We start from the raw sequence: 12,320 nt of genomic DNA on the forward strand, positions 1-12,320 counted from the left end.
TGAAATGCATGCATTATATTTGAATCATTCTATTTCCGCACTTTGACTCTCAATAGCCCACATTTAACCTACTATTCGTCTCCTGCATCAAACTGCGCCCTTAAAGGGGTTATTTCAGGTTAGCAGCGAGCGTTTAATGCTAATGTTGTATTTTGGCGGACAGCTCGACAGTTTAATTTGGAAGTGAGATGGAAAAGCCACCGTGGAAAAAACACTGTCGGGTTGAGGAGGAGGTTTTAGGAAGAATGAATCAGCTGTTACTTCGTCAGACCTCGGGGGGACAGACAAAGTGATCTGCCTTATCTCCAAAAACAGGTCACTGAGTTTAGTGTTAAACACCGTTATGAGACCAATCACAAACCCTAAGACAAGTTCACTGCTTTTCCTCAGCAGCTCTCAATCATATGCTGGCTCCTTAAGTTGGCACTCCGTCATCAAAACCCCCGTTTTAATTGCTCCTAGTTCTTACTGTAATGCAAAAAGCATTAACAGGAAACAAGGCAACATCGTCAGTCGGTAGGTTTGTTGTCAGTTGCTAAGCAACAGCTTACCTTCAGACAACTGAGAAGGTCAGAATATTCGCCCTGATGCTTGAAAAAGTCCATCAGCTCAGAGCTCGAGCTTCAGCTGGAAACTTCAGGAAAAACGCCAACATGGCAGCTTGCAGGGCAGAGCACGCTGGGACAATGTTATGCTCTTACGTTGTTTTATGTGTTTCATTAAAATTAGCCCCGTGCCCCGATAATTAAATGTGTTTTGCAAACATGTCAACCGAGGATACCCAGCATCCGCAGGAGCTCCGAGCACGAAGTCAATTACCGTTGCCATCACTTCCATCACTTCTGGGGACGCGACATAGACTTACATTAATTTCCTGGAGGCCATAACCATAACCACTACCCAAGTCGTGACCCTAACATGTAATAATTTACTTGCCATTTGTCCCCATAAGGAAGGCGAGTCCTCACAATGTGACTCTGTAAAGAGGTCCCCACAACATGAGTAATACATGTCAACACACACACACACACACACACACTACAGTGGTCTATTAAATGGTTTCTGTGTGTATATTAGTGAATAGAGGATTGTATAGAATCAGGAGACAACATAATTTGGTCTTATTGGTTTGGCAGACCGCATGAGGCTGTCACACACTCTGTTCAGGGGGCAAACATAAATAACGCAGACACACACACACACACAAACACACACACGCAGACCGCAGCCGTCCTTGTGTAATCATGTTCGTTCCAATAAGGACTCAAGGGAGCTGGACAGGCTCAGGAATGCACTGTCATCAAACTGTGGTCCCAGAAGTCCATTTAAAAAAAACATCAAAAAAACCCAACTAATTATTGTGTTTATAACGCTGTTGTTGCATTCGCTAAAAATAGCGAGAGGAGACGAGTTCAGGGAGAGCGACGCTGCTGTTCGAAAGTGGAGTGAAGGATGGAGAGAGCCGAGGAGAGAGATAACAAAAATGACAATTGACGGTCCAGAATTCAGCTGTCAATTAAGTGACTGAGCAAAGCCTACATTTAAAAGTAATGCTACTTAATAACCGTTATAATAACAATATTTAAATGTTTTAAAACATCAAGTTTGGATAATTCTGCAAAATCCTAATTACTTTCAATGACAATGTTTTTTAAATTGTTGCTTTTTGCTATTTTATATCTGCCAACAGCAACTACAGCATGTTTAGGGACAGACTGTGGTTATGGCACGTGAACGATGGTTAAGGTACGTTAGGTCGAACATGTCGCCAGACAAGCGTGTTAGCACTGAACAGTTCTGCTGAACCTCTTGTTACATGCTAAGCAGCTAGACCATGATGCTTTTTTAGCATCAGTTTGACATTTGGGGAAAAAGGCTCTTTCGTGCCAAGCGCTATCAACTAACTTAGCGTAAAGTCCGGAAACGAGGCTACCCATAGTTCTGTCAAAGGTTACAACGTGTACCTAGCAGCATTAGCAGTGGACTCGCGTTCTCCGTTTGCTGTTTGCTTTTTGTTCTGAGCTGTAATGATGTAAAACCCTTTCAGGAACCAGTAAAGACAGCGCTGGAGATGTTGGAAAATGTTCTGCAGTGATGTTTAAAGTACACAGCATTTGAAGCTAATGGGCTACAACATGGAAAACCACTGCATCAGCCCGTAAACGAGACTGAAGTAACGTTCAAAGACAGTGAATCTGTGGAGGACTTCTGATTTTTTGGGAAAGAATTCCAGGAATCCTGGAATTAGGACAGGGGGCACAATAATTCAAGACTTCTGTTCTGAAGCTTCTCTCTTTGACGTCCTTCCCTTCTTCTTTTCTTCTCCTCACTTTTTCCTCCTTGTTTCTCTCCTCCATCACAATTACTATCCCTCCTCTTCCTGCTCTTCACTTCCTTTTTCCTCCCTAACACCCTCATCTCCTTGTCTCCGCTCCTTGTTCTTCCCCCTCGTTCTCTCATCTCTCCATCTTTCCCTCATCTCCTTGTCTCCTTACCTTACCCTCTGTCTCTCCTCTCCTCTACCTGCTATTCTCCTCTCCTTGTTTCCTTTTCCCATCTACTGATCACCTCCTCATCTCCACCTCTTGTCCCCCTCTCCTTCTCATCTTTTTCCTTTCTGCTTTTCGTCTCCTTCTCCTCCTCCTCCTCCTCCTATTCTCTTCTCCTCCTCCTCTTCCTATTCTCTTCTCCTCCTTCTCTCCTTTGTCTCAGTGAAGTCGTCCTCCTGTTGATCACTGAAGGGGAAAATCTGACCCTCGACGATATCCAAGACAGACCCTGTGGTTTCTGTGTGTGTATTACAGTGTGTGTGTGTGTGTTACAGTGTGTGTGTGTGTGTGTGTTACAGTGTGTGTGTGTGTGTGTGTGTGTGTGTGTTACAGTTTGTGTAGTACAGTGTGTTTAAACAAACACAGGGAGTCTGTTCCTTGTTAGTTGTCTTCTGTCTCGTTATCCCCACAGGACCACACCACAACTCTTCCTCCATCTTTGTTCATCTACGCCTTCCTTCCTCATCTCCTTCCCTTCCTTCACCCCCTCTTTACATCCTTCATCCTCTCTTCTCTCCACCTTTAAATCTCTTCTTCCTCCATTTAATATCTCTCATCTACTCACTTCATTCTTACTTATCTTTCACTCCTTCCTTTGCTGCCATCCTCTCCCTCTCTTTCTATCTTCTTCCTTTCTTCCTCTTTCCTTTCCCCCACTCTTTCTCCTTGTACAACTCCTTCTGTCCTATCATCCCTCTTCATCCTTCTTTCACTCCTTCCTTCATTCCTTTTTTTCATCCTGTATACCTTTTGCCTCTTCCTTCCTTCATTCACACCTCCTTATCTAGTGCTTTTGTTTCTTTACTTTCGTCCTCACTTCATTTCCTTCTTCCCTTCTCTCTCTGTCCATCTTTGTTACCTTTTTCCTTCGTTCTTCCTCCCCTTTCACCTGTAACTTCCTTCTCTTATTTGTCTTTCCCTTCCTCCCTTATTTTCTCCACTCTTTCTTTTTTCTCCTGCTTCACACTGCTCTCTCCATCCTTCTTTCACTTATTCCTTTGTCCCTTGTCTTTTCATTCATGTCTCTTCCTTTCTTTTCTTGTTGTTTTCCTTTTACCTTTTCCTTGCTCTGCTCTCTTCCTCCTACTTTCCTTCCCTCCTTTTTTCTAGTCAAGTCCTCCCTCCTTCCCTTCTTTCCTTCCTTGTTTAGTTCCTTCCTTGTGCCATTTTCCTTCACAATCTTCCCTCTTTCACTGCTTCCATTGTTACTTCCATTCAAAAACTCAATTGTCCCTGCCACTCTTTCCTTCCACCAGACTCCCCCTCTCTTTCACTCCTTCCTCCTTCCTTCCTCCTTGCACCGTCTTTTCCTTCCTGCTGTTCCAGTGCGAACATCTCCCTTTCTGCATCACCTTCAGTCTCCCTTAACTCCTCTCCTCCCTCTCGTCCTCTTGTTTTCTCGCTCCATCCTTCCTTTCTTCCATCCTCTCATCTGTGCTTTGCTTCCTCCTTCATTCCTCTGTGCAGCCCATACTCCCTGCACTCCTTACATCCCTCCATCTTTCTTCTCACCACCCCTCTTGTCATCACCTCTTCTCCATCTCCCTCCCTTCTTCCATTTTTTCTTTCTTCTGTTTCCTTTTTTCTCTTTTTTCTTCACCTCTGTTCTTTTCTTTACCTTCTTCATCTCCTCTTATCTCTCTTTTTCATCTCTTTACCTCCGTCATTCTGTTTTCACCTCTCCGTTTTACTCCTCTTTCATTCCTTTGTGCCATGTCCGTCCACATCCTGTATTTTTTCTCTCTTTCTGTCTTCCTCCTCCCACTCTTTCATTCCCGTTTACCCCTTTAATTCATTTTCTCATTCCTTCTTTTCTTCCCTATCTATCACGCTGACAGTCGTTTTAATGTGGTTGCTCATTAAAGGGCATGTTATCCTCCTCTTTTTCTCCTTCTCTCTGTTCACTGTTGTGGTCGAGCAACCAATCATCCCCTCTGTGATCCTTCCATCATCTTCAAATCTTTTTCTTTCTTTTAATTTCTTTGTGTGTCCTTCTTCGCTATCCCTGAACCCACAGGCGCCACAACAGCTTCACACACACACACACACACACACACACACACACAAGCACGCGCAAACACACACACACGCAAACACACGTCTTTCTCCAGAGTTTTAAACCAAAAACAATTTAATATCGATGAAGTCAAAAGCTGTTTCTCTTTCTCTCTCTGGCTGTCACGCTTACACACACACACACACACACACACACACACATATGTGCATGCATGCTCACACACACACACACACAGAGGATGTACACGCTTTTTAACATAAGGAGACATCACGGGACTTCCCGTTCTCTAAATGTTTGGTGACATGGGAGGTCCAAAAATGTACAGTATGAGCTAAGCTAAGGTTCATCAGTGTGTGTGTGTGTGTGTGTGTGTGTGTGTGTGTGTGTGCGTGTGTGTGTGTGCGTGCGTGCATGTTGAGGTGTTGAAATTAGTGTGCACACCCCGATGTTAACGCCTCCATCCAGTTGAAGTTCTTTGACATCAAAACAACTCTGCTTGGATACATAAACTGTGAAGAGACAAATAGGTACGTTTGTGGCGACAGCATGAAGTTTTTCACGCTTGTACAATCTTAAAACTTAATATTAATTTAGTTTTACACTAAATTATTACTATAACTGTCCTTTGCCAACATTTGAATCAGTTACTGTTTTGTTGAAATTGAATACAGGTGAAAGAATAAAGAAACATTGGAAGTTAATCAGCTTTATTGTGTTCTTCCCTTTTCCCTTATTCAAGAACATTTGAGTGTTAGAAAGTAGCTCAGTACATTTACTCAGCTGCTGTACTTGTACTGTACTTTCCATTTTCTATTTTATAGAAGATACAAAGCAGTAAATAAAAACAAAAAAATATAGAAAATCTATTTATTGCTTAAAGTGATGTACACATGAATGCATCAAAGATCATAATCCAATAATATAACATTTGTTATTCAGAAATGGGCTGGGAATACTTTTACTTTTGATGCTTCCAGTATAATTTGACGGCAATACTTTTGTACTTTTACTTTGAGTGCAGGACTTTTGCTCTTGTTGATATGAGCATTTCTCATGTTTTGACCTTCTCCAGAGAAGTCACTGAAAAGTAGCTGAATGGTGCGTTTGGATACTCCGTCAGTCACATGACCCTCACCTTGCAGGTTGCAGGTCCCTCCTTCACCAGCAGAACACTTTATACAACAGTTTTCACTCAGTTTTGTAGTTTTTTTAATGCGTATAACTGCAGGAGTTCCACTTTCTGCCATTTAAACTACATTTAGGTGACCTGAAAAAGCCAGAAACTGACTGAGCATGTAGGAAAAAGAGAAACTGAACTGTGACTTATTTGGTACCAATTTTATATAAGTGATTCTCTATAACTGGAACACATGTTCAACAGAGCACCGGTCTGTACTTTAATATAACGACTGCTGATGTGAAGGAGGGTGTCTCCAGTAAACATCCCCAAAAAAGTGTGTGTTGCGTGCACACATGTCGAGGTTGTTTCAGTTCACGCTGCTGTTTTGCAGCATCCTCGCCCTCCCTGTCTTCTTCCTCTGCCCCTCCATGTGCTCAGCTTCTCCGTGACTTCATACGAACACTTTGTCTTTCTAATCCGGGCTCCGATCGGCCTTAACTGAACCCTGCTGTCCGCACCTCGCCGAGACCAGCGACCTCCCAGAGAACGAACATGTCTGATTTAAGTTTAACACGTTGGTTTTTCCCTCACCAAACATTTACGGACTCCAGGTTTTTGATGAATTGTTTGTGTAACAGTGGCCATGATGTTTCCGTGTGTTTGAGTCACTAACATGTCTCATCTCATGATGTTAGTGTTGAAGAGTACAGTGTGCTGTGTTATTACTAAATAATTTCAAGTGTTGGGCTGTTTATTCAATTTGATGCTAATAACTGTTGCTAACCCTAACCAGCTAACATGAAAATGTGTGTGTTTTTATTTGTGTGTGTGTCTATGTCTGTCTCGTAGCTTGCGGATGGAGCCAGTTCAGTTATCATTAACCTTTCAACCTCTACTTCCAGCCTTCATGTAGGTAACACGCTCATCTTTTAACTCATTTCATTCATTCATACTCAAACACTTAGACGTTAACAACCAGAACGTCAAACTTTCCATCCGCCTGTTTTATTCCTTTATTTTCTTAACATCCATCAAATTTACAGATACAGTACTTATATCTTTCTGTCTGTTATGACTTCCTGTCTTCTATAACCTAATGATTTTCACATGCTCATGATGTTAGTGAGAGATTAAAGCTGACGCGTGTGGCAGATCTGTTAACATTGGCAACAAGCAATTTTTAAAAACACCAATACACGTCTGCACTCGCTTACAATACAGTTTGACGGTTTTCATTCCTTCTCAGATTTTATGAAAAATCGTGATTTAAATGCAAATTATACAATCAAGTGGATGTAATTTGCCCAGATCTTCAATAGTTTTTAAAGGCTCATATGAGTGGTGTTAGCTTTTACTACAAATTGCTAATACTTTACTCTGCACACTGTGCTACTGCCATTTGTAAGTTTTTCTGTTTTTTCAGGCAGATTTTGGTTTCCATGCATCTCTCTGTATGAAAAATTAAGTCGTGTTATCCATCACGCTGAACGTCAACCCTGCATTTACTCTCGTCCAGGACTTGACTTCTTAAACGCTAACGCTAACGCTCGGTGAAGTCTGACACAGACCAGATATCTGATGTGTTCTGTTCGTGAAGCTGAAAACCTGTCATTGTCTCACAGCACAATGAATGTAGCAGCAGAGGAGGGCGATATGGTTTATCAATCATGATGTTTATGCAGTTATATTTTCCAGTATTGATATGTAACTCCAGATAACGAACATATGCGAATTCACTTGTCAGGGCCACTGTATTTAAATATATTACCGCAAGTCAAGGCAGCTTCTCAAAATGTGAGATTTTCAGAATTAGAAATAGAAAATGAAAAAATGCATGGCTTTAGATTCAACTTTTAATCTGATTAACAGACCACAAACAACAAACTACCACTAATTGAAGACCATCACCTGAAGCATCATCGTCCGACAAAGCATGCGGAGTATGACGACAGTAGACCCGGGAGCAACCTTTCCAGCACTGAGATGAGAAGATAGAAAGCACGCGGATGTTTAGTACACAGTTTCCTAATGAGTTTATGGTCTCAGTCTCTAGTTTCTCGAGTTACAAGTCTTCACTCATGATTTTCAACAGGATATGCTACACAGTCTAGGGCAGGGGTCACCAACCTTTTTGAAACTAAGAGCTACTTCAAGGGCACTGAGTAATGCTAAGTGTCTCTCCACGTTGTGCCGCTTAGCCGTCGCCACAGTCGCACCGCAAATGAGACACACACAGTTTTCTTTCAGGTTAGTAAAAAAGAACCCCTCTCTCATTCACTGATAAATGATAAGTTTTCTTCCTTTTTTCTGCTGTTTTTGTGGGTAGAAAACGCGTTCGTCTCCTCATCTTTGCAGCGCTCACGAGCTCATCTCAGCAAAGCTGGTTCGTCATGCGCACTAGACTGACCTCCGACCCAGACTACGTCAGAGTTCGTATATTAAACTTTTTTTATGATATACATTTTTTTTACGTTTTTATGTATTCGTTTTTAAATTTACATCACTGTAAATGTAATTCAAAAAGACTAGCAACACAATTAAATACAATTTTAGACAGAGCTACTTCGTGATTAGTGCTATTTTTAGAACTGGCTTACGGGCGACTGATGTGGATGCTGCGGGCGACCTGGTGCCCGCGGGCACCGGGTTGGTGACCCCTGGTCTAGGGGTTGGGTTAGGGTCTGTACTGGATACAAGTCACTACCACGACGTGTCTTCGGGTTCTCAGTCAGATCCAATCAGGATAGAGGTGCAGCAATGCGTGTCCTCTTCAACACCACCCTCTCGTCCAAATTTGGTCACTTCTGGTTCCAAAAATCCAAGACAGCGACGGCCAAAATGACAACTTAAAATGGTCGTCCACAAACCAATGGGCGATGTCGCGGTGGGTTTCCATTTGGCTCCAATCAAAGGTAGCAAAATCTGCTGGTTACCTGGCAACCTCACATCGATGACAAGGAAGAGCTAAGCTAGCTGTTTCCACCTGTTTCCAGTCTTTCTGCTAAGCTAAGCTAAAAATGTCAAACTCGTCCTTTAAACTGTACAGTATTAGTACACGACAGTCAATTATGTAATGTAAAATTAATTCAGAGTTGTGGTTCATTGTTATGGACAGTTACCTAACTGAGTGTCATACATACAGAAATGAATGTAAACCAGTGGCTGCCTGGAACTGCAGTTTAAAGACATACATGAAAATGTTGGTATGAGGCACTAAACCATGCAAACACACACATGATCCTTTAAATTGAATCCTCGTGTTCACAGTAACCCGCACTGCACTTTACTCGCATGGATGTCGACAGTAGCGGAGAGGTAATTTTAGATCAAGTTTATTTTAAGTAAGACTCTCACGGATAACTTTGGCTGCAGGCAGTTGAGGTTTTGATCTGGAACGAATGAGATAAAGAAGAAGAAAATTGTGCTTTCTCTCGCCGCGGGATGAAACGAGAGACCTTTTACATTTCGCTTTTTTGGTCGCGGCTCAGGAAAATACTCTCTACCGAAGAAGTCAAGGTTTTAGAGAGCGACACACGCCGAGCCGTGTGGTTGCAGGAGAAATCTGATCCCAGGTTTGAATGGGGGACCACGCTCCTTGTTACAATCCTCCATTTTATTTATCTAAGCCAGGTCAATTTGAGGACTTAGCTTGACCTGGACCAGACTACACACAAATACACACATCCAGTAGTGCTCTCTCCCTCTGCGCTCGACAGTAATTGGGGGTGATTTCTTTCTCTCCAAACAAAGATATTTGTTTTATTAAGGGTCAGATATTGAAACCAGTCAAATTAAAGGCTCGGCTTTCGGTCTGGCCGGGGCCAAAGTCAACAGAGCTGCTATAGATCCTCCGTACCACAACTCTCTGTAAGCAGACAGTTACTAAAAGCCGAGGGAGGCACGGATAAATGAGAGAGAGGGTTAAGGAGGGACAAAGTGACTTAAAGAGAAGCAGAGGGAAGGAAAGGAATCAGAAAGGGTTCGACTGAAATGAGGAAAAAGAGGGAGGACTAATATCTCATGGCACCAGGAAAAGAAAGCTTGCTCTCTCATGTGCCGTAAATCCTGGCTTCTTAATCTCTGGGTCGCAACCAAAAAACGGGTCATGGGCGTATGTCTGATGATTACCAGATTACTGCAGCGGAGTGTGCGCTCGGCGGAGCGGCTTCCAAAGCGGATCAGTCAGATTCGGTTTCAGAGTTGGAAAAGTTGAAGAAGATCGGCTGTCAGTAGCGTCATGGCTCCTCAAACCTCGGAGGCACCGACCCCCCCCTTCCAGATATTTGAGATCTAACGTCGCTCAGATGGAAAATGAACATTGTATGTCACATTTCGTATGCAGCATCCAGGCTTGATGACAGTATTTGTCACGGATCAAACCGGCCCTCCTCTTAACTTTGTTCTTTAATCCTGAGGTAGCTGCACTTGAAATAACTGTAAAGTCACTGAATGCGGTTTTTGTGTTTATGTTTTCCAGTGGTGACATGTTTTCTAGGAATTTGTGCTCCTTCAAAATATTGTGGTTGTGCTGCGTCTCTCCTCTACCATTAGTTCCCATCAAAACGGTTATGTTTTGTCTCCAAAAACTAGTCAAGTTCGGTTATAATCCCACTCTGAAAATGTTGTAGTTTGCCGCTAGTTCCATAAATCCTTCCTGGCTCCTCTCGAACCAGAAGAACTAACTGAAATGGCTTCATGCCAGGTGACTTTGTGGCATTTTTGAGGCTTTATGAAACACACTTTTATGGCCCTATAATGACACTGCGACCAGAAACAAGATGTCAAAATAGCTTACTAAATCATTATTGTTTTTCTTGTTCTGCTAATTTCGGCCGCAGACTGATGTAAGCCGCTGTTCACCTCCAGAGTCTGAATGCTGCACATATTTGCCGCCCAGAATGTCATCCGAATGTGTCCACGCACTTCTGGGTGTTTTGCTTGTAGTTCATCGTTAGCCTTGCAAGCCCAGCTGGACACCTCAGAACGATGTCTGGTTGGGTAATGGTTGTGACAGTCTGTGTAGTAATCAGTTGCCGATTTGCCTTGTTTCAGCATTTTAAAGACTATATTTGAACATTGAGCGTGTATGAAGGAGCTGTGTCTCATTTCACTGGTGGATGTTCTCTTGGTCAGACTAAAGAACTGCTGCTCTGTGGATCTTTAAAGGGATAATCCTTCCACGATTCAGCAGTGGCTATCACTACTAATTCTACCACCCTCCTAATTATTTACGTTATTCCAGCTAGCCAGAAATCTGGCATGCATCATGCATTTTTTCCGCAACGTCAGAAGAATTTTCAAAGAAAAGAGCTGCCAGGCGGCGTGAGTGTTGGACAGCAACTGGAACTGGCTATAGATCGTCTCGCTACTGTTTAATGTCAATCACTGATAGCAAACAAGACATTTATTTATGTAAAAATGCCAGATTTTTACTTGAGGTTTGGTGCTCTGCCTTGAAATCACAGTGGAGGGGATGACAGACACAGCTCTGCTGGAAGGTCCGTTCCAGTCTGTACACATTCTTTACATTGACCGGTTTAATTTGGAGATACAGAATCCAGTCAGAGAAATTCAGGACTTGTTTTGGGAAGAATGACCCAATGGTTCACAGATTTATCTTCAAAGTGTCTAAAATCGCTTGCTGAAGATATTCTAGACCAGGGGTCACCAACCTTTTTGAAACTAAGAGCTACTTCAAGGGCACTAAGTACTTTGATAATACACTTCTGAAATAACAAAGTTACACAGTGTACCTTTAATTTTATATTATTATTAATGATATTCTATGTGAAGACACTGATCGCAGATGATCCATCACAATAGTTATTCAGAATGATTAAACAAGGCAGGAAACAGATACATTTCAATGTGCATTATCCAATTGTTTCATTTTCAAATGTTCACTTCCACAACATTTTGCAGGAAATCTTTTTCAATTTTTACTAGCCGCTAACAGTTTTTAGCGGACTTTTTCCGTCCGTAGTGCGCTGCCTGGTGGGTAGTTAGCATGGTAGCTTTTGTGACATGTACTGAAGTGTCTCTCCACGTTGTGCCGCTCAGCCGTCGCCACAGTCGCACCGCAAATGAGACACACACAGTTTTCTTTCACGTTAGTAAAAAAGACCTCTTCCTCCCATTCACTGTGAAAATGAGAAGTTTTCTTCCTTTTTTCTTCCATGTTTTTGTGGGTAGAAAACGCGTTCGTCTCCTCGTCTTTGCAGCGATCACGAGCTCATCTCAGCAAAGCTGGTTTGTCATGCGCGCTAGACTGACCTCCGACCCAGACTACGTCAGAGTTCGTATATTAAACTTTTTTTATGATATACATTTTTTTTACATTTTTATGTATTCGTTTTTAAATTTACATCACTGTAAATGTAATTCGAAAAGACTAGCAACACAATTAAATACAATTTTAGACAGCTACTTCGTGATTAGTGCTATTTTTAGATCTGTCTTACGGGCGACTGATGTGGATGCTGCGGGGGACCTGGTGCCCGCGGGCATCGGGTTGGTGACCCCTGGTCTAGACTGAATATTTCATAGCAAGGTTTTAGTCCTGACCGAGTGGACACAGCCTAGTGGTGTCCAGCCTGCAGGGTTTTATTCTGACCATCTCAGCAGGTGATTTCGC

At 42.5% G+C, this 12,320-nt stretch overlaps 1 protein-coding gene across 3 annotated transcripts in view; it reads left to right on the plus strand.

The window, feature by feature from the left end:
• dysf (dysferlin, limb girdle muscular dystrophy 2B (autosomal recessive)) overlaps positions 1 to 12,320 on the plus strand; it is an 83,495-nt gene that overhangs the window by 40,375 nt on the left and 30,800 nt on the right. For 2 of the 3 annotated variants that reach the window (XM_041965639.1, XM_041965640.1), the window contains one exon: positions 6,536 to 6,595. The exons of the other annotated variant lie outside the window; for it this stretch is intronic. In XM_041965639.1, coding sequence (XP_041821573.1) covers positions 6,536 to 6,595 — 60 coding nt within the window. The remainder of the gene's footprint in view (positions 1 to 6,535; positions 6,596 to 12,320) is intronic. 3 annotated transcript variants of the gene reach the window in all.

The sequence above is a fragment of the Chelmon rostratus genome, chromosome 23 (genome assembly GCF_017976325.1).
Source record: "Chelmon rostratus isolate fCheRos1 chromosome 23, fCheRos1.pri, whole genome shotgun sequence".
NCBI classification, from domain to species: Eukaryota; Metazoa; Chordata; class Actinopteri; order Chaetodontiformes; family Chaetodontidae; genus Chelmon; species Chelmon rostratus.